The 25,094-nt window shown below is 40.0% G+C and overlaps 1 protein-coding gene across 1 annotated transcript in view; it reads right to left on the bottom strand.

Annotated features, from left to right (window-relative positions):
• The window catches only part of CCNB3 (cyclin B3), a 50,504-nt gene extending 26,092 nt beyond the window's left edge, over positions 1-24,412 (bottom strand). The window contains exons 1-7 of the mRNA XM_040631572.1: positions 24,278-24,412; positions 20,834-20,964; positions 18,578-18,664; positions 13,600-13,730; positions 4,716-7,632; positions 3,726-3,821; positions 2,404-2,496 (exon numbers count right to left, since the gene is read on the bottom strand). Of these exons, the coding sequence (XP_040487506.1) occupies positions 2,404-2,496; positions 3,726-3,821; positions 4,716-7,632; positions 13,600-13,730; positions 18,578-18,664; positions 20,834-20,929 (3,420 nt within the window). The 5' untranslated portion in view covers positions 20,930-20,964; positions 24,278-24,412. The remainder of the gene's footprint in view (positions 1-2,403; positions 2,497-3,725; positions 3,822-4,715; positions 7,633-13,599; positions 13,731-18,577; positions 18,665-20,833; positions 20,965-24,277) is intronic.
• Positions 24,413-25,094: the final 682 nt, after the last annotated feature.

Raw genomic sequence — 25,094 nt, forward strand, 5'->3', positions numbered from 1 at the left:
GCCTGTCCCTCTGATGCTGTTCCAGCTTCTTGAGGTGAGAATATAAAAACTGCATTTTAGATTTTTCTATTCTTTTGAGTGAGGCTTGGATGGCTATGTATTTCCCCCTTAGGACTGCCTTTGCAGTATCCCATAGGTTTTGGACTGTTGTATTTTCATTCTCATTGGTCTCCATAAATTGTTTAATTTGATTTTTGATTTCCTGGTTTATTGAGTCATTCCTGAGCAGGATGGTTCTTAGTCTCCAAGTGTTTGAGTTTCTTCCAAATTTTTCCTTGTGGTCGAGTTCCAATTTCAGAGCGTTGTGGTCTGAGAACATGCAGGGGATAATTTCAGTCTTTTGGTATCAGTTGAGACCTGTTTTGTGTCCCAGAACATGGTCTATTCTTGAGAATGTTCCATGGGCATTAGAATAGAATGAGTATTCTTTGGTTCTGGGGTGTAGTGTTCTCTATATATCTATGAGGTCCAACTTGTCGAGTATGGCATTCAAAGCCTTTGATTCTTTGCTTAGTTTTTGCCAGGGTGTTCTGTCTATTTCTGATAGTGGAGTGCTGAGGTCCCCTACTATTAATGTATTTTTATCTATATGTCTCTTTATTCTGGTTAAGATTTGGCTTGTGTATCTTGCTGCTCCCCTGTTGGGGCATATATATTTATAATTGTCCTATCCACTTGTTGACTACTTCCTTTAAGAATAATATAGTCCCCTTCTGCATCTCTAACTATAGTCTGTAGTTTAAAATCCAGTTTCTCTGATATGAGAATTGCTGCCCCAGCTTTCTTTTGAGGTCCATTTGCGTGAAAGATGGTACTCCATCCCCTTACTCTCAGTCTGAATGCATCTTTGGGTTCGAAATGAGTCTCTTGTGACCCAGCAAATGGATGGGTCATTCTTTTATCCAGTCTGCAACCCTGTGGCGTTTATGGGAAGGTTCAAACCATTCACATTAAGACTGAGTACTGAGAGAGATGATTTTAATGATGCCATGTTGCCCGTAAAGTCTTTGTTTGTATTGGCTGTGACTTTCTGTTCTGTATCACTCTTGGGGCCTTTTTGCTTTTATAGAACCCCCGTAATATCTCCTGTAGGGCTGGTTTCGGGTTCGAAATTGGTTAATGACTGGCGATTCTGAAATGTCTTTATTTCTCCATCAATTCTGAATGACAGCCTTGCTGGATAAAGGATCCTTGGCTGCATGTTTTTCTCTGAAAGAGCTTTAAATATGCTCCCCAACCCTTTTCTCATTCCAGGTCTGTGTAGACAAGTCTGACGCACACACACACACACACACACACACACACACACACACACACAAAGTAATCTTTGGGATCAGTTTTACTTATGTAAGATCTACCCAAATTCTACTTTTTTAAAGATTGATTTATTTTATTTTATTTTATTTTATTTTATTTGAGAGGGTGGGGGAGAGAGGGGCAGGGAGAAAAGGAGAGAGAGAGAATCTCAAGTGGACTCCTCGCTGAACGCAGAGCCCAACGCAGGGCTTCACCTCACCACCCTGAGATCATGACCTGAGCCAAAACCAAGAGTTGGACACAACTGACCAAGCCACCCAGGCATCTGCCAAATTCTATTCTTACCTAATTTACTATTCTTCATTAGTTTCATAAGATGAGAGGCATTTTCATGCTTTACTGATATCCAAATATATCATGTCTACCACATTTTCCTGGTCTGTTATTTTAAAGTGACCCTGAACAACTCCTCTAGTACTCAATAAAGGATATTAAACTCTATTACCTTTTCTTCCCAATAATATAGTTAAGACTCGTCTGGGCATAGCCTATGCCTTGTATTTTCTTGCAAACTCCATACCAAGCCATTCAATTCCATTCATTTGACAAATATTTACTGATACTCCACTATGTGCCAGGTACTGTTCCAGACTCTCCTTCCTTTGTGTAAATAATTAAGTATTCATAGCAGTATTCCCTCAACATCCAACCCTGGACAAATAGCTACCTGCCATGTCTGGTCCTGCCATGTCTGCCATCCTGTCCTCCCTATTACCGATCTCACCCTAAGCTTGAAAGACTTTGTCACTGACCCCTATCCAAAGCACTAGACAGAATTTTACAAAATTTTGAGAATGATTATCATACCATCATTGCCTTTTCTAGAAATAGTCTCTCCTTCTGCTGGGTTCTCATAGTATCTTATGTATAACATTCTTATAGTACCTAGTGTATTCTACTTTTTATTGTACTTCTCTGTCTGCATGTCTTATCTTGCCCTCTAGATCATAAGCTCCCTGAAGGCAAGAACCATGGCTCAGCTCTGTAGACCCAGAAAATTTTTACCATGCTTGGTACCTGGTGATACTGAATGAATAATCAATAAAGAGAAGAGCAGCCCCTTAAAGCAGCAGTTGTCAGGCTTACCTGCACCTCTACCAACCAGTCCACAAGAATGGCCCTCATGCAACTGCTGATGTCAGTCTGCCTGTTCATGTATTTTTTAAGTATGAACTTTTCCTGGCAGCAATAAAAAAGAAATATTAATCCATAAACTCTTCTTATAGTTCAAAAATTGTAACTTAGGAAAAAAATACTTGCAACTAGAAACTCAGAAAAAGAAATTGTAACAACATAATTAACTTCATAAGTTCTAACTCATTATTTTCAGCTGTATTAGATAGGGGCAGATCAAAGTCTCCTTTTCCAGACAAGTCCTAGTTATCCTTGGGAAATGAATGCACATCATATTCAAGCATTAGAGCAGATATGGAGGAGTCCAGGGGGAATATGGAATATGGGCAGGAATACACCTATGACTATAGATGAATACCAAAGAGGTTCTGCCCCTTCTTTGCAATTCAATCTAAAGCACAATGCCATGCTGTGTAGAGCAGTGCTTGGCAAACTTTAACACATATACCACCTGGGGATCTTTAAAATTCACATTCTAATTTAGAAGGTCTGGGTGGGGCTAGGTTTCTGCATTTCTAACAAGATCCCAAGTGAAACTGACACTGCTGAGCTAAGGCCCACACTTGTAGTATAACAAAGTTATCCCTGACTTCCTCCGAGCTATAGTAGAAAAAGTGAAGGATCTAGAGTCAGTTAATCAAACATTATGTCTCTAGAGAAAAGACAAGATATTCATCCTCCCTCTTATGCATGGCCTGCTAAAACTTTTAGTTGATAGATAACCTTGGTCCCATCTGTTCCGTTGAGAGAGAGAGAAGAAAATTTGGAATCAATGATTTTTAGTGGTCAAGGAGACTGGCTGATTTTAAAGGATGAAGAAAATGTCACCAGGTTGGAGAGTGATTTTACATATGATGCCAGAAACTTGCATAGAAAAGGGAAAAGATCTCTAAGAGCAGGCACTCAGAAGAAGACTATTATTTTTGTGTCTGAGACTGTCTCCTCAACAATTAGAGGTCTTCAAGGTAATCAGACTTTTAGCCCATATCCCAGCTCTACCATATACTAGTTGTGTGATTCTGAGCAGTTTCTCCAATCTATAAAAAGGAGATAATAGTATCTACCATCATGAAGTTATTGGGAGAATTAAACAAGATAATGTCTATAAACTCCTTAGCCCCAATGTCTAACTTAGAGTAAGCTACCAGTAGATGCCAGTTATTGCTGTTATTATTTTAATCATTATTACCATCCCTTTCAACTTGCATTTGAAGGATGGAATGATGAGGAAATGAGACCTAGAAATCCTTCCCCTCCAACAGCCACCTACATACCTCTCTCTCCTTCATGTAACTGAAGATATCCTTGGCATATATTGGGTTGAAAAATGGATCACTGTGGTTCTTGTCAATATCCTCCAATGGGATTATCTGCTTGGAAATCACCAAAAAGGTATTAGGAGGAGAAAGATTCCAGGGAAGGCTTAGCACATACACATAAAGGATGCACTCCTTTCTTCCCACTGTCGTCTTCTGCTAAGGTTCCTCAAGCGTCATATATTCTGGGCCACAACAGAGCACTCTGTGGTCCTTCCATCCTCATACTGCTAAGTGACCAAGAAATGTTTAGTCCTTCTTGTACATGCCTGCTCTGCCCTAGGAACTAGGCACCATTTTTACAGGTAAGCTCAAGACTCTCCAGGAAAAACACTCTTATTTTACTATTTCAACTTACATCACTTATCTTCTTAGGTCACTTGTTTTGTCCCAGTGCTTTGATCTAACCCAATTCATTTTCTTGGTAGCCTTTTCCTCCCTTCTACATCTCTACCCAGTTTCTTTTGCCTACAAGAGGGGTATTTCTCCTCCTGCTTACCAAATTTCATTCCTTCATCCTTCCAATTTTCAACTTAAACACCATCTTCCTTGTGAGATGCCTCTGTGGAACTTACTCACTTTTCACTGGAGTCCACCGAAATGCAGATTGCAATTAATAAGAAAGGCAATTTCCACACACACACACACACACACACACACACACACACACACAGAGAGAGAGAGAAAGAGAGAGAGAGAGAGAGAGAGTATATTCCAGATCCTTGTGGGTATTCCTGGAATAAATTCTTTCTAACTGTTTGGGTGTATTTCTGTGCCAGTGAGAAAGTCAAGAGATCCCACAGGCCAACCTGATGTACTATAGCTTACTATATACAGATCAATTGCTTAAGAAGGCAAAAAATATATATATATATCTCTTTGCTAGCAGCCACCTACAGGACAACAAAGAACACATAATCTAATTTAAGAAGAAAGAGAACAGAATACCTCCTTCTGTGACCTCTTGCCCCAAGGTGAGGAAGGTTTATCAGAACTGGATTCACAAGCACTGGACTCGCTTGTGTTATTGAACTCGCCCACACTGGACATGCCTGTTCTGGATTCGGGGGCAGTGCTGAACACATGTGAGCTGTTTTCAACTTGGAGGATGAAGAAATCTTTGCGAGAGTTATGTTCCTTTTGGGTGGGATTCTCTTGCAAGGCCAATGGCTCCTTCAGGGACAGCTCCTTCCCAGTGGTGGGTTTCTCATTCAAGGCAAATGTCTCTTTGACATGGAATGTCTCATTGAGGGTAGGTTTCTCCTGAAAGGACAATGGCTCCTGGAAGAGGGTCTCCTTCTCACTGCTGGGCTTCTCCTGCAAGGCCAAGGGCCCGCTCAGGGTAGCTTCTTCCTCAACTGTGGGATTCTCCTGCAAGGCCAAGGACTCCCTTGGGATGGTCTCCTCAATGCTGGTCTTCTGAAAAGCCAGTGGTTGCTTAATAAGGGACTCTTCATTGGTGATATTCTCTTGCAAGGCCAAATGCTTCTTCAAGACGAATACCTCCCCCTGAGCAGTGGGTTTCTTCTTTGAAGATAATTGCTTCTCAATGCTTGTTGCCACCTCAGTGGAGAGCTCCTCCTTCAGAACCGATGGTTTATTTAAAAGGGATTCCTCTTCAGTAGTGCATTTCTCCTGCAAAGCCAACAGCTTCTTCAAGGACTCCTCTTTGGTATCAGTCTTCTTCTGCAAGCCCAAAGCCTTCCAGAAGAGGGACTCATCTTTGTTGGTAGGTTTAACATGCAATGAAAATGGCTCCTGAGAAAGGAATTCCTCCTCAGTAGTAGGCTTCTCTTCTAAGGTCAATGGTTCCTTATGATATGATTCTTCTTCAGTGGTGGTCTTTTCTGGCAAGGCCAATGACTTAGTTGAGAGGGACATCTCCTGCAGAGTGGTGTGCTTCTCTTTCAGTACAGATGGATCCTGGAAGAGGATATCCCCTTCAGTTACAGACTTTTTATTTAAGGGCAATAAATTCTTAAAGAGTGACTCTTCTTCAAGGGTGGTCTTCTCTGAGACCAGCGGCTTCTTTAAGAGGAACATCTTCCCCCGAGTGATTTGCTTTTTCTTTAAAGATAACGGTGTCTTGGTAAGGATTGCCTCCTCAGTTGAACACTTCTTCCTAAGTGACCCTGGCTCCATAAGGAAGGAATCCTTATCTTTACTAATCATATTCTGCAAGTCCAACAGTTCTTGGCAGATGGACATCATTATTTGAGTGGCACACTTTTTCTTCTTTAAAGATAAAGGCTCCTTGGTAGAGACTGCCTCATCTGTGGTATCCTTCTTCCTAAAGGGAACTGGTTCTATAAGAAATTCATCTTCACCATCGATATTCTCCTGCAACGCCCCTGGATTCTTCAAAAGAGCCACTTCCCCCTGTGTGGTATGCTTCTCTTGCAACACAGGTGATTCCTTGAAGAGAGATTCCTCCTCAGTGGTAGACTTATTTTCAAAGGACAATGGCTCCTTAATGAGTGACTTCTCTCCAGAGGTGACCTGCAATTCTAGTGGCTTCTGCAAGCAGGACACCTCGCCCTGACTAGTACACTTTTTCTTCTTTAAAGATAATAGCTTCTTGGTGGGGGTTGCCTCCTCAATGGTACGTTTCTTCTTAAAAGCCAAAGCCTCCTTTAAAAGTGACTCCTTCTCAGTTAGAGTCTTTTGAAAGGTCAAGGCCTTCTTCGAGATGGACACCTCCTCCTGAGTGGTGTGCTTCTCTTGCAACATGGATGGCTCATGGAAAAGGGACTCCTCAGTTGTGTCCTTCTTAGAGGACCATGGCTCCTTAACGAATGACTTCTCTCCAGAGGTGGTCTTATGCAATACTAGTGGCTTCTTCAAGTGGTACATCTTCCCCTGAATGGTACTCTTCTTCTTTACAGGTAATGGCTTCTTGGTGGGGTCTGTCTCCTTGGTAGTATGTTTCTTCCTAAGGGACATTGGCTCCATAAGAAATTTATCCTTACTATCGTTCTCCTCCTGCAATGCCTGTGGCTTCTTCAAGAGGACCACCTTCCCATCAGTGGTGTGCTTCTCTTGCAATGCAGATGGCTCCTGGAAGAGAGACTCCTCCTTAGAGGTAGGCTTCTTTTTAAAAGACAATGGCTCCTTAATGAGTGCCTTCTCTCCAGAGGTGGCCTTCTGCAATTCTAATGGCTTTTTCAAGTCAGCTATCTTCCCGTTAGTAGTACACTTCGTTAAAGATAATGGTCTCAAGGTGAAGATTGCCTCCTTGCTGGTAGGTTTCTTCTTGAAAGCCAGTGGCTCCTTAATGAGGGACTCCTCTTCAGAGGTGGTCTTCTGCAATCCTAGTGGTTTCTTCACATGGGACACCTTTCCCTGAGTGGTATAATTCTTTTTCTTTAAAGATAACACTTTCTTGGTGGGGGCTGCCTCCTCTGTTTTAGGCTTCTTTCTAAAGTTTGTTGGCTCCATTAAGAAGGAATCCTCTTCAACAGTGATGTCCTGCAAAGCCAAGTCCCCCTGATACGTGCACATCTTCTTTAAGGATAATGTTCCTTTGGTGATGGCTGCCTCCTCAGTTTTATGCTTCTTCCCAAAAGTCATTGGCTCTACAACAAACTCATCATTGCTGTCAGCCTCCTCCTGTAAGGATGGTGGCTTCTCCATGAGGGATACCTCCCCCTGATTTGTGGACTTCTTTAAAGATAATGACCTCTTGAAAAAGCTTGTGTCCTCAGTAGTGAGTTCCTCTTTTAAAATTAATGGTTTTTTGAAAAATGATACCTCCTCAGTAGTGGTTGTTTTAGAGATGGTAGATACCTCCAGAATGTGTGGTTTCTCCATAATATTTGGTACCAAGGTAGTAGAGACTACTACTGGGGAGGGTTCCAGCTTATAACTGTAAAGGAAACAACGCCTGAGTAAGAAGAATGAAGTTCCTAGAATCCTCACCAACCATCTCATTTTGTTGCTATATTTACCAAAGCTATAAAAGGAGAAAGGGATTCAACCTCTAGAGACAGATTAAAGGGTAAAAATCAGTAGGTACCATAGTGAATCAACTAAGTAGCACACTGTAGTTTCCATGGCCTAGGTTCTCACACTTTCCTGAAAAATGTCCCCTAAAATCCATGTTATGCTTTACTATATATCAATTATTTCCTTTATTTATATATGAAGTCTTTATTCTAATACCACACTGTATGAGTTATCTGCTCTTATATAAGTCTCCCTCACGAGCCGCATTTATTTATCTTTGTCTATCAGCACCAGGCATGTGGTAAAATGCAGGCTGAAATCAATATTGTTTAAAGGCTTATGAGAAAATTATAAGAGAGACGCTTATGAAGGCTTAGAAGAGAAAGGTGGGCTGGTACTTAATGTTGGTGGTATCTAACCACATTCCCTTCAACCTAATCTATTCATGAGATACTTTCCCAATGGAGAAAATAAAAAGACCACAATAGACATTTTTTCACATGAGTCAGATTCAAAGCTTTGTTTTGAATAGGATTTCAGATCCAATTAGTAACTAACCTAGTGTGACCAAATCACTGGAGGACTTTAAATCAGAATAAGAGAGAATTGAAGGCAAATACAATCATCAGTCTGAACAAGAGTAAGTGCCCCCAAAACTAGATATCATATGATTCCATTTATATGAAATGTCCAGAATAGAAATACCCATAGAGGTATATCCATAAAAGAAAGTAGACTGGTGGTTGCCTGTGGCTGGAAAGGGGTGGGGAAGGAGGGGTAGAGTGGGGGACTGGGAAAGGAAAGGGGCTACTAATGGGTTCAGGTTTTTTGGGGGGTGTTGAAAAGTTCTAAAATTAGATAGTGGTGATGACTGTACAACTCTATGAATATAATTTTTAAAACACTGTGTTGTTGTTGTTTTAAAAAGGAAGTGCCTAGAGCTGTTCCACATGACCAGATAGATTCCAGGTGCCTTCTGATGAGAACTTTTAAAAGTAGTCTTCAGATAATCTAGTTATGATAAAGAGTATGCCTTCTGGAGCTAGACTACCTGGATTCCAATCCTGGCTCCTCCACTTACTGGCTGGGTAACCTTGGGCAAGTTAACTGTCTGTGCTTCACTTTTTTCACCTATACAGTGGGGATCATATTACCTCCTTCATAGGGTTGTTGTGAAGATGAATTAATATGCAATAATAACATGTAAAACAAAGAAGAGTTCAAAACTAACTGTATGCCAATAAATCAGGTAACTTAGATGAAATGGACAAAATCCTAAGAAGACACAAACTACCAAAATGGACTTAAAAAGAAAATAGAAAATCTGAGTTAGACCTCTAACAACCAAAAACACTGAATTAATACAAAAACTACACACAAAGAAAAGTCCAGGCCCAGAAGATGGTGTTGCTGGGGAATTCTACCAAACATCTAAAGAAGAATTACTACCAGTTCCTCCTAAACAACCCCAAGAAACAGGAGATATAAGAACAGTTACCAACTCATTCTATGAAGCCAATATTACTCTGATACCAAAAATAAGGATATCACAAGAAAATTATAGTCTGGTATCTCTTAAAAATATAGGTGCAAAAATCCTCCACAGAATACTAGCAAACCAAATCCAGCAACACATAAAAGTATTATACACCATGACCAAGTGGGGTTTGTCCCAGGAATACAAGATTAGTTTAACATCCAAAAATCAATTCATGTATCAAACCATATTAATGGAATAAAAAAACAAAAGCCACGTGATCATCTCAATAGATTCAGAAAAATCATTTGACAAAATACAACACCCTTTCATGACAAAGCACTCAATAAACTAGGAATAGAAAGGAGATTCCTCAACTTGATAAAGGGCATCTATGAGAAACCCAAAGCTAACATCATACTTAATGGTGAGAGACTGATGCTTTCCCCCTAAGATCAGGGAAAAGACAAGGATATCCAACTCTTCTTTAGAGGGTGGGAGATCTGTAGTGTAGCAATATATAATTCATATAACATTGCTGATGCTTTAGGACAAAAACCCTCTATTCTCTGAATAAATTCCAAACTCTTTGCCATGATCTGCAAGGCCCTGGTGATCTGACTCCTGTCTGCCTCTCCAAATCGATCTCTTAAGAAATATTAGTATAGGAAATAGGTATTGAGTATCTATGATACCATAGGTGTGGGGTGATCAGAGTAGACTTCCTTGATAGAGTGACCAACTGTCTTTGTCTGTGACTGAGAGGGTTCCTGGGATGCAAGACTCTCCATATTAAAACTGGGCAAATCTTAGGAAAACCAGAATAAGCTTTTGACCCAATTCTTAGAAGACAAGGATGTCCAACTCTTGACACTACTATTCTACTTAGTACTAAAGGTTTTAGACAGGGCAACTAGGCAAGAAATAAAATAAAAGTCCTCCAGATTGAAAAGGAAGAAGTAAAACTATGTGTATTAGCAGATGACATGATTTACATATAGAAAATCCTAGGAATCCACACAAAAACTATTAGAACTAATATACAAGTTTAGCAAGGTTCTGTGATATAAGATCAATAAACCAAAATCATATGTATTTCTATATCCTTGCAATGAACAATATGAAAATGAAATTAGGAAATTCCATTTACAACAGCATCAAGAAGAATAAAATGCTTAGAAATAAATTTAACAAAAGAAGTACAAAACTTATATTCCGAAAACTACAAAAATGTTGAAAGAAATTAAAGGTCTAGGGGCACCTGGGTGGCACAGTGGTTAAGCGTCTGCCTTCGGCTCAGGGCGTGATCCCGGTGTTATGGGATCGAGCCCCACATCAGGCTCCTCCCCTATGAGCCTGCTTCTTCCTCTCTCACTCCCCCTGCTTGTGTTCCCTCTCTCGCTGGCTGTCTCTATCTCTGTCAAATAAATAAATAAAATCTTTAAAAAAAAAAATAAAAAATAAAAAAAAAAGAAATTAAAGGTCTAAATAAATGAAAAGACATCCCATTATTTTGGGTTGGAGGACTTAGTATTAAGATAGTAATACTCTGAAAACTGATTTACAGGTTCAAGACAACTTCTGTAAGAATCCCAGCTGGCTTACTAGTGGAAACGGACAAGCTGATTCTAAGATTTATAAGGAATTGCAAAGAACCCAGAATAGCCAAACAATCTTGAAAAAGAAGAACAAAGTTGGAGGAGTCACACTTCCTAATTTCAAAATGCACTACAGAGCAACAACAATCAAGATAATGTCGTACTGGCATAACGGCAAACACGTAGATCGATGGAATAAAATTGAGACTTCAGAAAACAACACTTGCATTTATAGTCGTTTGATTTTTGACAAGGATGCCAAGATAATTAGGTGGAGAAAGATTAGTCTTTTTAACAAATAGTGCAGGGACAACTGGATATCTACATGCAAAACAATGAAGTTAGACCCCTAACACACACTAACAACAAAAATTAACTCAAAAGGAATCAATAACCTAAGAGCTAAAACTTTTAAGGTCTGCAAAGAAAATCTTAAATCTTTGTAACCTCAGATTTGGCAATGGTCTCTTAGATTGGACACCAAAAGCGTAAGCAACAAAGGAAAAAATAAACCAGACTTCATCAAAATTAAAAACTTTTGTGCCTCAAGTGATACCAACAAGAAAATGAAAAGACAACTCCCAGAACAGATGAAAATATTTGCAAATTACATATCTGATCAGAGACTTGTATCTAGAAAATATAAAGAACTCTTACAACTTAATAATGAAAAGCTCAACAACTAAATTTTTTAAATGGGAAAAGGATCTGAATAGACATTCCTCCAAAAAAGTATACAAGTGGACAATAAGCACATGAAAGATGCTCAACATCATTAGTCATCAGAAAAATGCAAATCTAGGGGCGCCTGGGTGGCTCAGTCGGTTAAGTGTCTGCCTTCAGCTCAGGTCATGATCCCAGGGTCCTGGGATCGAGGCCCACATCGGGCTCCCTGCTCAGCTGGGAGCCTGCTTCTTCCTCTCCTTCTGCCTGCCACTTCCCCTGCTTGTGCTCTCTCTCTCTCTGTCAAATAAATAAATATTTTCTTAAAAAAAGAAAAATGCAAATCTAAAGCACAGTGACATACCACTTCACACCCATTAGAATGGCCATAATAAAAAAAATAGTAAGGGTTGACAAGGATGTAGAAAATTGGAAACCCTCATACAGTGCTGGTAGGAATGTAAAATAGTGCCATCACTATGGAATATAGTTTGGCAGTTCCTCATTGAGTTCAACACAGAATTACCATATGACCCAACAATTACATTCCTAGGTATACACACAAAATAATCAAAAATAGGTGTTCAAACAAAAACTTGTACACAAATGTTCATAGCCACACTATTCCCAATAACCAAAAGGTCGAAACAATCCAAATGTCCACCAAGTGAAAAATGGATAAAGAAAGGACAGTATATTCATACAATGGAATATTATTGGTCAGCAAAAAAGGAATGAAGTACTGATACCTAAAACAATATGGATGAACCTTGAAAACACTATATGAAATGAAAAAGGCTAGACACATAAGACCACACATTGTATAATTCCATTTATATGAAATGCACAGAATAGGCAAATCTATAGAAACAGAAAGTAGATTAGTGATTGCCTAGAGCTGGGAAGGATGAGGGAATTGAGAGGTGATAGCTAAAGATACAGGCTTATTTTTTTTTTTCTTTTTGGATTCTGAAAATGTTCTAAAATTTATTGTGGTGATGGCTGCATAACTTCAAATATACTGAAACCTTTCCGTATATAATGTGTGAGCTACACACATTAAATGGGTGAATTGTATGGTATGTAAATTTTATCTCAATAAAGCTGTTCGCAAAAAAAACCCACTTAGAATAATGTGTGATTATAGTGAGTTCTCAATAAATGTCAGCCACTAGTTCTAGTGCTATTATTAAGGTCCATTCCACTGAACCCTGAATGAAGGCAAGAATGTTTCTGGTATTTTGTGAGGATTTCCCTGCTAAAGTCAGAATTATAAAAGAAATTCAGAAGAAAATAATGCAGGGAATTAAAGTCAAAATACACAGAGAAATCCCAGGAATTTCATTTCAGCAAGAAACTAAGTAGGGATAAATGCTAATCTGGTTTGATTTCTTTTGGTTAGGTAATTAGAAGAGTGTCCTGTGGACCTAACATGTTAATTTTCTGGAATTCCCCAACCTTTTTCTCTTACCATTTGGCATCCCTGCTTAAGCCTACTATAGCTATCTAGCTAATTTATTCTTTTCTTTCCTGAAAGTAATTCCCACCGGAATGAGGAGAGGCTATAGAAAGGACTCATTCCACTCTCTAACTCTTCTTCTAATAATAGTTTTCCTACGGGTAAATCCTTTTTCTAACCCAAATGATAATACTTGTATCTACTTGCAGAACCTGTGAACAGTTCCCTGTAACATCTGGAAAACATAGGTTTTTGGCCTAGAGAGATAATTTCTCTCCAGTAACAAGGGACAAACCTCTCCCAAAAGCTTCTAATGAGATAAGTTGACTGGCAAGCTATCAGCCAGCTACTGAGCATCCCCTGAAAAGTTGCCCCCACAATCTTAAGCAGACTAGCTCAAACAGGGACTGAATTACTAAAAAAGAGAAAAGATGAGCACAAGATCTTTTGGCAAACTTCCCGATGACAACAGCTCTTTCAATATGCACACGCCATGGAAAGAGAGAGAAGAGGCCTATATCACTTCAGCAACCACAGCTGGGCCCACCTCAGCACCCAGCGGTTAATGTGGTAATCACCACTGTGGCTCACTAAACATGTTCTCAATGGGGGACAAAAGGAGGTCAAAGGAAGTCACATACCCTCCTTTACCAACTAAAACACTGCCATCTGAGTCTCCTCCTTACTCACCTTTCCATATTCATCTCATTGTTTTTGGCTAATCCAAGAGCAGATGTGCTCCCTTTTATCTTCTTGGAAACATCTTTAACAAACTCTTTATTGGCTTCTTTCTTGAGCTGGGCAGGTTGAGTTTGAGAAGCCTGCAAAAAACATGGGGGTGGGGTTGGCAGGGGAAGAAGGAAGCAAGGAAATCTAGAGAACCACAAATTACATAATAGGTAGCACTTTTAGGAAAGTTCTGACCCACATCCCCACCTTGGACACCTTGTTTGGGTGTTCCCAGGAGTAATAATCAAAACATCCCACAACCAGTGTGGCACTGGTGCCAACCAATTACAATGGAAGCTAGCAGTATAGTAGTACTGCTACATATTAGTCAAATAGCAGCCTTAAGTGATTCCAAAATACACATAATGTAATTCTGATCTCCATGTCACCTATACTGCCTGGCAAATTCCCAAAAAGATTTTTTGTTAATACCACATTCTACTTTGACTCCATAAGATATTCGGGGGGGGGAATGTAATATAACTGGCTTTGCTACCTGGCTATACCAAGATCAACTACCTTTTCAGGGTAGGCCTCTAACACAACACTATCTGTGATACATCTATCTCATCATTGAGGGGACATTTATTTAACATGGGGCTCTGGGGAGCTCCACCATAAACTCTTAACCATGGGGCGCCTGGGTGGCTCAGTCGTTAAGCGTCTGCCTTCGGCTCAGGGCGTGATCCCAGCATTCTGGGATCGAGCCCCACATCAGGCTCCTCTGCTGGGAGCCTGCCTCTTCCTCTCCCACTCACCCTGCTTGTGTTCCCTCTCTCGCTGGCTGTCTCTCTCTCTCTGTCAAATAAATAAATAAAATCTTCAAAAATAAATAAATAAATAGACTCTAACCATGACTAATTCTATCAAACAGAAGAGATCATGAGATTGTGAATAACATCAATAAAAATAAATTTAAAAGTTATGCCTTTAAAGTGAAACAAACTGAACCTAATTATATTTCAAATAAATACCATAATCACACTAAGGGAAAAAGAAAACAGAAGAAAATACAAGAAACAACTAATTCAAGTAAACAAAGTTTTGGACTATATACCCTCAACATACACATCCTCAGTCAGGATGGGTTTGTGGGGTGGCAGAGAATATTGCAAATAAATCTGGAACTCTTTTTAACAGGTTTATTATGGTGGTATGGATGAAGTAATTTTGAAACCCTTTTAGATGTGTTATAGTACTGAGTAAATGTGTTGATGTCCTCATTGTAGAAGAAGGAACATACAAATATGGATTGGGGAATGCAAGGGAAAACCCTGTATATTGGAATAGGAGCTGTGCAAATTCACGATTTCTTAAATAGGTGTATGTGTAAATATATATACATCTGAGTATATAGGTATATGTATACCTGTGTGTGCATCTGTGTATATAGATGTATGTATATGTATAAGTACACATATATGTATATGTATATGCGTATAAAAGATTTGGTTTAGACAAAAATCATCAATGAATGCTAAATCTAGGGTAAATTTTGATGAAGAGGAGGTTATTTGCAGGCTCTTAGGAGTGTGTCCCACACACCAATGATTAGTTGCAAGAGGAAAAAAATAAACAGTAATTTTACAGTGGGAAGCCAGATAACATCTTGACTGGGTGATCAAAATTTAATATCACCAGTGAGGGAGAGATGGACATCATGTGCCTCCAAATGTGATATCCTAAGAAGGACAGAGTATCACCTACACAATATTCCAACCAAGAATGTATAACATCAATCTAGTCACATGGAAATATCAGACAAACACAAAATGAGGAATGTCCTATTTTTAAAAGGGTGTTAGGTGGGACTGTATTCTTCAAAAATGGTAATGTCAGTGAAAAACAAAGAAAGGCTATGGAAATGTTCCAGATTAAAAGCAGCTAGAGACTCTGAAACTAATAATACATTATATGTTAATTAATTGAATCTAAGTTTAAAAATATGTGTATTTTTAAAAAGCAGCTAGAGAAACAAGTAAATGATACTGCACTGTATCCTTTACTGGAGGGTAAAACTACTTATAACATTGACCTTATACGGTCAAACAAAAAAAATGGAATACGGATAATAGATTGCATAAAAATATTGTATCAATGTAAATTTATAAAGTTGTTAACAGTACTGTGGTTATATAAGACAATTTCTCTGGGGAGCCTGGGTGGCTCAGTCAGTTGCGCATCTGACTCTGTTTCAGCTCAGGTCATGATCTCAGGGTCCTGAGAGGGGGCTCCACGCTCAGCAGGGAGTCTGCTTGAGATTCCCTCTCTCCCTCTCCTTTTGCCCCTCCCCCTGCTCACACTCATGCTATTTCTCTCTCTCTCTAAAATAAATAAATAAATCTGGTTTTTTTTTAAATGACAATTTCTCTGAGGAAATATACACTGAAGTACTTAGGAGTAAAAAGCCATGACATATGTAAGCAAATGGGATAAAATGTTAACTATAGGCTAATCTAGGTGAAAAGTATATGTATATTATTTGTACTACTTTTTATTTTTGCAACTTTCTGTAAACCTGAAATTATTTCCAAATGAAATATTTAAAAAATACGCCTTTGTATCATCAGATCATGATAAGCAACTGCAATCCAACAGGGAATTCTTTCTTAGGGCTTCAAGCCATCTACCTCTACTTCTCAAATAGTTTGGCACCGTTTTCATTTTAACTTCTTACCTAAAGTTTTACAAACTCCCTATATGTGCAACTGAGATTCAGAATAAGAAAAGAATTGCATTATTGGCAGGAGAGAGGTAGAGATCCCAACACCCAGGGTGAAATTCTCTACTTGCCATATGTGAAAGTTCAAAGCACTAATATTCTCAAATCTAACTAAGCACAGGGGAAGGGACCTTAATCTGCATTTCCTTACAACTGTTTCACCAAAAAAATAAGAAAATTGTGTCCTACTGACACAAAATCACTTAGGTAAACATGAATATAGACCCTATCTCCTTGTCTACTGGCTTAGGACCAGCTCTTACACATCAAAAGTCTTTCCCATGCTGGAATGATAAAGGCGAGGGGAAGACAAACACAGCAGATTAATTAAAACAGATCAACTCTTTTGACATGCCAGGACCTCACTGGTGAATGCTGAGGAAAAAAACAGATGTGTGAACATGGAGACTTAGTATGTTGACAGGAATACAGACAGGAAGAAGCAAATAATCATATAGGGAACCCCCAAAATTCAGAGAGAAAGGAGCCCTCACCCCTCAAATAGATGAACTCAGACATCTGCAGAAATGCCCAATCCTAGGAATGGATTAGGCACATCGTAATGATGGAACTTTCTCTGGAAAACACCAAAGACCATTCAAGGTTACCAAAGTGAATCTTCAAAACTTGAATGCAAAAGGGAATTGGGCTTTCTGAGTTTCTGGAAAGCTAGAAGCAGAGCTACAGCTCAGAAATGCCTTGCTTCTCCCACTTCCACCCTGGATACGGATGTGGCCTAACAGATACTGCATTCAGTTGGAGAACCAGAAGGGCTCTGGATGATATCTGCATGTATTTCCTGTTAGTTTGTGTTTGTTCTTTATGAGTGGCAATATAAAGTTCATGAAAAAAAAGGACTGAGACATAGCAAGAAATTATCTCATATGCTGTGAGACCTTGCTTTATACAATATCACCGTTCTTCCATCAGGGACTCTGGGGGCCAAGGGAAGCTACACTAACGTGAGCTGCATCTGCTTCCAATTTGTGTGGCTACCTTATTTCAGCCAAGTTTCTAGATCCATGGTTAAATAAGTCAGGAAACAAATCTAGCCTTACAGGTCTGTGTGGGAAGGGTCTCTTTCAACCAATCTACAGTAAATCTGAAATTATTCAGAAAGCTGTAACCTAATCACTTATGTTGTAATCTGTATGGGGAAGACTATGTTAGTACAAAGATGGTCACATAGCAGCATCTAAAGAGCAGAGATCCAAAGGAGAGAACTTTGCCGATGCTTAACCAACCCTGCTCAAGGGGGTAAAATATTATCTAGTAGATACAAGTATTCTGGTAGCTACAGAGGACACTCTATCATGGAGGGCAGGAATAGTTCACCAGGGTTCTCTGTATTCTAGATGAAACAGATTTCGAAAGCAACATTGGGCAAGTCCTGATCTGTAGACATAATTATGGTATCTACCTTATAGAAATAAATGAGGATTAAGGGAGTTGATATAGGAAAAAGCGCTTAGAATAGTGCCAGGCACCTCGTAAGCCCTCAGGAGTCACCAGTTATTATTCTCTAAGACCAAAGATTATCTTTGGCCCAATTCTACATTCAATTAGTAACAGTTTAACTATCAATTCTGGGTTTTGCTGGTATCTAAATAATACCAGAAGGGAGTAAACTCAACAATTCTCATCAAAATTGAGTTTCTCAGTCTCCACGGTTGAAGACCAGATCATGGAACAGTGATCCCCAATGGTTCTGTACATCAGGGGGCATTTTTTATTGTCACTACAAATAGGTTGCTGCTGGAATTTAACGCCAGGAGCCAGAAAGGTTGTGGCTGAGAACAGTCCTACACAATAGAAAAACTACTGCACCAAATGCCCATAGTGCTTGAATTGATAAACACTGCCTTGAACTACAATGAATCCACCAAGATACTTACCTCCAAGGCCTAGGCAGCTAGTTGAGCCACAACTGGACTTAATCTAAATGCAAGATCCCGTAGCTCTTATATTTATCTACAATTTCATATCTGTTAATCACTCTGTCTGCTGCTTCCAGAAAGTTCAACCAGTTAATCCAGATGCTATGTGCCAGCAGAAGAGTTTCTGCAGCTTCTGAAATTGGATCATTGATTCCAAGTAAAACTGGCTCTCAACATTCTAGAGAGGGTCAGGGTCTGGTAATCCAGAAAGATCCCTTAAGGAAGAGGTTATCTCAGCCATATGCAAAACCACAGCAGGGGATTGGCCTAGCATACTCACATTGGTGAGATCTTCAAAAGCTGATCTCTTTTTGCATCGTCTCTTAGGTGAAGATGAAGAGATCTTTGCTTGGTAATTCTCCCCTTCCTAAAAAAGTGAAAGAGGTAAATGAGTACATCCAATCATGAACACTTTTCAGGGGCTTTGGGTCATCTTTGGAGCTCAGGGACCTCCAAGCAACTGGAGATGTATATAATAAACCCCAATAAACTACAACAAAAGGAAATTTTGGCACTCACTGCTGCTTAGAGAGTCCCTGAAGGAGGTAATCATTGATCATGGGGACAAAACTAGGATGATGACTTTCAGTGTAACCCCTAGAATGAGCAAAATAGCTTGGTAAAGCTAGTTTTCCCTCTTAGTTCTCTCATCTTTATGGTTATCTGATCCAAGATTAACCACCACCACCACCACCCTGCATTCCTAGTCATTCCTTTAATACGGATGCTCTCAAATTTCACTTCAAGAATTTAACAAATATTTAAGTATCTCTTATGTTAAGTATTTAAGATATCCCCAATAAGGACAATAACACACATATCTAGATACTCGTCCAGGATCACCTCTTTACTAGCTGTTGACCTTGAACAAATTGCTAATTCTTTCAGCCTCAATTTGCTTATCAGTAAAATTGGAATGATAACCTACTTTATTTGAGGATCAAATGAGAGAATACATATTTTTAAAAGTCTGTTTAGAGGTGCCTGGGTGACCCAAATTTTGTGTTTTAAGAAAGGAGTTTGGTAATCCATATTAACCTCTAACTGTTAGTGTCTATGAAGGAGAGGTAGTAGACAGGAGGAGAGGTGAATATTTTGGAGCAACGGGGCTTTCTTTCTAGGTATTGTTTATCTGTGCATGCCTTACCCAACTCCCCATTTCTATGGGGCTACAGGTTAGGGGTAAATCACACTGTATGGCTCTTCTACTCACTAACAGTTTTTCTTTGGTGAAAGCCTCCTAAGTATCAAATTTCCTCTATGAAATGAGAACCCTGCACTACTTATATCAGGGAGTTGCTATAATGTGAAGCAGAGCATTAGGGTCACACCATCTATTTGCTCTGTTCTTCATCTACGTCATGGTTAGTACATGACACAGTAAGTGATCAGAAGTTTAGAGAACTGGATTCATAGTACAACAGACCAATCTAGCACAGCAGAGCAATCCTGAAAGAGGCAAGAATTACTTCTATTTTTTAATTGATTAAGCTAAGAAATCAGAAAACTATTAGTCTTTTATCTAGTTCATGATAAATAAGCCTAGTGGAAATAATTAGCAAAAATAAAATGTTTGGTGGTTACACAAATCTCACAAATTAGCTCAGAAATAAACTGTCAGTCTGCTATCCAATATCCATTTAATATTACCAGTAGAAATAATCAGCCCCAAATAAAATTCACAGGTAAAACTGAACTCAATAAAACTTAGATTTACAAAATGTGCCCCCAGAAAGCTGGATTTGGAAAAATAACTGCCACAAAAGAAAACTTATTATGACAGAACTCTAATCAGCAAATTCGAGATAGACAAAAATCTGATCAATGTATCAAATCTTTCTTGCCAAATTTATATTTAAAAAAACATTTAGCCCCTCCATGAAAATCATTTTAGTAAAACAAAAAATGAAAATGATTAGAAAATGTTTATCTATGCTGAGAGAAAACCAATCAAGGAAATTAAATTGGCCTAATGATGTTTGCTCCAGGAAATACTCCCTTAATGACAATTCATCAGTGTAGTAAAACTCTAATTAAAATATGTATGGTGATGAACAAAAAACATCCCAGGTTCGGAATGACAGTGTCAAACTATCCACAAGGTCAAAACAACAACATCAAAATGGACCCCTTCTTCAAATTTAATAGCTATAAAAAGCATGATAATACATTTGTTGACCTAATCTTCACAGTCTGCCCAGGATGCACTAAGCAGCCTCCCAGCAAGGTACTTTGAGCATCTCCCAGAAACTAAGATTACAGACATGATCATTAACGAGAGGTGAGTATTGTTTGCTTTTGAAGGTTGTGAAGGACACCCTTCATCTCAGCTATGCATTTATGGGAAAGGAGGCTTCACACTTAGAACCCAAGTTCTAATTTGCTGTTCTTCTTAAACTACAAGGGCTACCACTCCTTCCCAATTTCTCAAATTAAACAATACATATTGAGAAAGATTTAGGGGTGAGGATCGGGACTGAGGCAACACAGGAAGAAGCTACTCGAGACACTGTTGGGAGAGACAGCTTGCTCTAACCTTTTCAGATTGGCCATGATCACTAGGCACAATTTTGCTAGACTGCGATTTCTTAGTCTCGGGTTTGGAGGTTCGGGATGGTAGTGGCAGTGGCATTTCTCACAGGTTCGGCAGTGTCTATCCAGATAGGGCTGTAATCAGAAGGGGACTCTTCAAAACACCATTCACCAGAAACATCGCAGAATTCTCTAAAAACTCCCGAGAATACCCAGTCTCTCTATAGCATCTCTAGAAGAAAATATACTTTGAGTTAGGCAGATCTGTGTTTAAGTCTTAGTTCTACCACAATTAACCTTGGGGAAGTGACAAACTCTTCCGTTATCTCATCTGTAAAATGGAGATAAGTATACCTACCTCTGCAGGGCACTGTTCAAATTAAATGAGACATTCTATCTAAAAAGCCCAGCACAGTGCCTGTCATCCTCTGTGGGCACTGGAACTGTGGCCGACCACCTAGTTTAGGCCTGGGAACGGTGGGAACAAGTCACATGAGTGTTTAGCATTAAAAATGATCAAGAACATAACAGATCATATAGTATGGAAACCAGCTGGAAGGGTTAATGTTCTTTAAAAGGCACAGGGTCCTGGCACAGCAATTACAAAGATGCTACAGAGAAGATGCAAGAATACACTGCACATACACGTATGCACGCTAGGCCAGAGTATTCAAAGACTGTGTTCAATAAGAAACTGTAATGCGGTTCCAGAGACACCTGGGAGGGGGGGAAAAAGCAAAAGATGAGATAACAATAGAAGGAACTAACTTATTGAAAATCACTTGACATAAAAATTTAACTGTCATTACAGCCCTTGGGAGAGTCCTATCTTTGTTCCATCTCGGTGGGGGGCCCCATTCTACATTCCTTAAGGTTCTTTTTTGTGAGACCTCAATAGTTAGGATACACTTACATGTCTTATGAGCAAATGCATTATTAGGAGGAATCAGTTTTGGATATACAAGAGACCCCTCCCTTCCAACCTCAGCCACATTCAATCTTCAAATTCAAATGCATTTGACAAAGAACAGGCTCCTCTAAGCGAGACCCTAAAGGCAATGCAACAAGTTTACCATTCCCTACCAAATATTTCCAGCAATGGAGATATTAACACAAATCATGCATCTTATAAGTACTCACATGCACAGATCTAAATGTAGCATAAAAATGTGTGAATGATTCAATAAAAGTAAATACCAAGTACTACAGAAACACAATGGAAAGTCAATAATCTTGTCGGGGAAAGGGGTGGGAGAAGGCTTCATAGCAGAGGTAATATATAATCTAGACTTAAATTACAGAGAGGTTCCCAAGTAGACTGGGGCGCTTTCCCGGCAAAGAAAGCCTGAGCCCAGGCAGAGGCTTGAACATGTCGAGCACAGCAGGTGCAGGGACACCCCAGTTGTCTGGAGTGTGGAGTATAAAGACCGTATTGGGGAGGAGTTAGAAAGGGGCTGAATGCTAGGCTGGGGCCAGGCTGGTAAGAAAGGGAAGCAGAGAAGACTGCAGCTTGAGGGGAAGGTTCAAGAAAGGAGAAAGGCTGATTTTGGATGAAAAAGTATTAAACATTTTGTCAAAATTTGGTCCAAAGTGAAAGGCTGTATAGTGGTAGTGTAAGGAGACAGATTTTTTAAAGAAGCAGATTTTTTAAAGAAGCAACTGGGTTTCTAAACCAGACAACTTAGCATCTCTGAGCCTTAATTTTCTCATTTGTAATAGAGGAATACCACTATTTACGTGCAGAAGGATCATATGGCTCAAAAGTAAATTTGTATGTGCAAAACCTAACCCACAGTAGGCCCTCAAAATAAGTGGTGCATCTTACTTTCCCCCACCTTCCGCCAAATCCAAACCTATTTTCCATCTCATCTTTCCAAACTCAGCCAAGCGGCAATAAAGCCAAATTGGGTGCACCCGCACTTAACTGCACTGTATGAAAACCACTTACTCTGCTGTTATTATTCACACCTTGGACAATTTTTTTTTATGGATGACCAAAGACTCATGCTCTGAAACTTTTATCTTTCAAGGGGAAAGACTGGACTCAACAGGCTAGAAAACTTTCAGCTGATGACATCACAGGGTAACTAAACCTCAGCGAGAATAAGGTTATTCAGATGATATTCATATACCACCTTCATTATCCCGAACACTAATCAATTCCTTTGGGGGGATACACACAGTGACTCAAGTAACTAATTTCTCTACCATTAGGAAGGGGGAGGGGATTGACACCACTAAAAACAAGCTTTCACTAAGGGACATTCAGAAGAACATTCTTGACTTCTACCACCTACAGAATGGGGCCTTACTTGGGCAAGAAAATTTGAATGCTTTCCACTTTCCAGACTTCCCATCTTCCCTACATACACACTGCTCAGACCCCACTGAGCATCCCAGGGCTGGGGCTAAAACCTCTTCAAAGAGGGGCAAGCTGGCTCATTTAGAAGCCCAGCTGCTTAGACTCCAAAACTATAGATCAAGACAGTCTACAGGAAACAACAGCAACTTCATTTTGTATCTAAAAGCAGGTTACAGACAGCAAGACACTGGGGAGAGAATGCAGTATGGTGTCCATGAAAGCAGCACTGGGCTGGGGAGGATGTCTAGGGTCTAGCTCTGACTCTGCCCCTGGCTGGCTGGATGATGCTAAGCAAGTCCCTTTTCCCTCCCTAGGCCTTTGTTTCCCCACCTAAGAAAATGAGGCAATGGAACCAGCGCCTCCTAGCTATTTAAACCATGATCAACAGACCAGCAGCATTAGCATCACCTGGGAGCTTGTTAGCAATTTAAAATCCCAGGCCCCAAGCTAGACCTTCCAAATCTGAAAGTACAAGTTAACAATATCCCCAGGTGATTTGTATGCACTTCAAAGTTTAAGAGGCACTGTTCTAGAGTCCTTTGACCTCTGACATTCTAGGATCCCAAGTGGACCAAAGCACAGAGCAGTGGGAAAGCCAGAGCCGCAGCGGTTGGAGTAGGGGCTAGAAGAGAACCAGTGGAGATAAAAGCGGTAACAAGGGAGAGAGCACACGTTTCCATCCTCCTTCATATCATCCAACCTGTAATTTAAAAGACATCCCACGAGTAGCACTCTATGACTTAAATACGTCCTGTGGATGAAATTGATCCTCCACACTTCCACTTGTGAAAAGACGTTTTGTAAATGTACTCTGATTCAGGCATGTGTACTGGTCGCTCTATCTAAAAGCTAGGGCACAGTCTCATTTCTTTTGCCATCTCACCCTCTAAAACACACTCCCTGCCCAACTTCGCACAAACTGCTGACTGAAAGCAGAACAAAACAAAGGTTTCATGGCAGGGATGCCTAGCTTGCCCGCGAGAGAAGAGAGCGTGTTAACAAGGGGCTGGAGTGGTGCTCAAGCATCAACCCGCTTGCGACAGGGCCGGACATTCGAGCGGGCAGTATAAGCCCAAAGGCGCCTACCTCACACCGAGATTGAGGGCAGAACAGGAAAGATCATGGACGCACTCCTAGACCAGGAGAGGCCCGGGAAATGAACGGAGCTCCGTGTTGTAGCGACCTGTGTCCTTCTCAACCTGGCCTGTGCTCGCTCCAATCTGCCCAGTAGCGAATTTTGAAAATTACAGCCCCAGAAGGAAGCGCAGTGGTGATTGGCCAGCAGGGACCAATCAGCGTGCAAAGTTGGGGCGTGTGCTCCCCTAGCAAGGAAGGGCGGGGCTGGGTATTTTTAAATTGAACTCTGCGGCTAACAGACCTCGCATTGGGGCGTGGTTTCGAGTACAATTGGTCGAACCCGGCAGGGCTGACCAGCCGCGTACAGGGTCAATTTAAAGAGGCGTTTTTATTTAAATACTCCTGCTGGAGGATGGGGGCAAGAGTGGCTGCATAATGCAGATTCAGACCAATTAAAACATTAATATTAATAACCCGTTGTAGACGCAAATGTTAACTACTGCTGGCTTCACAAATCGCTTTGTGAGGGAATCAGGGCAGAAATTATTGCCCCTATTTTATGGATAAGCACCCAAAGCGCAGTAGAGCTAATAGTAGCTAGCATTCATTTACCACTAGTTCTGTGCTAAATGCTATAAATTTTTATTATTTTAAATCCTGTCCAAAAAGATAGGTACTTTTATTAGTGCCATTTTACAGATAAGAAAATTGTAGCTTTCTAACAGCCCAATATCACAAACCTGCTTCGTGGCAAAGCAGGTATTACAATTCACATAGTCTCATTCATTTCACTCACTCATTCATTCACTCATTCATTCATCCAACA

Source organism: Ursus maritimus (genome assembly GCF_017311325.1).
Source record: "Ursus maritimus isolate PB19 chromosome X unlocalized genomic scaffold, ASM1731132v1 scaffold_X1, whole genome shotgun sequence".
NCBI lineage: Eukaryota > Metazoa > Chordata > Mammalia > Carnivora > Ursidae > Ursus > Ursus maritimus.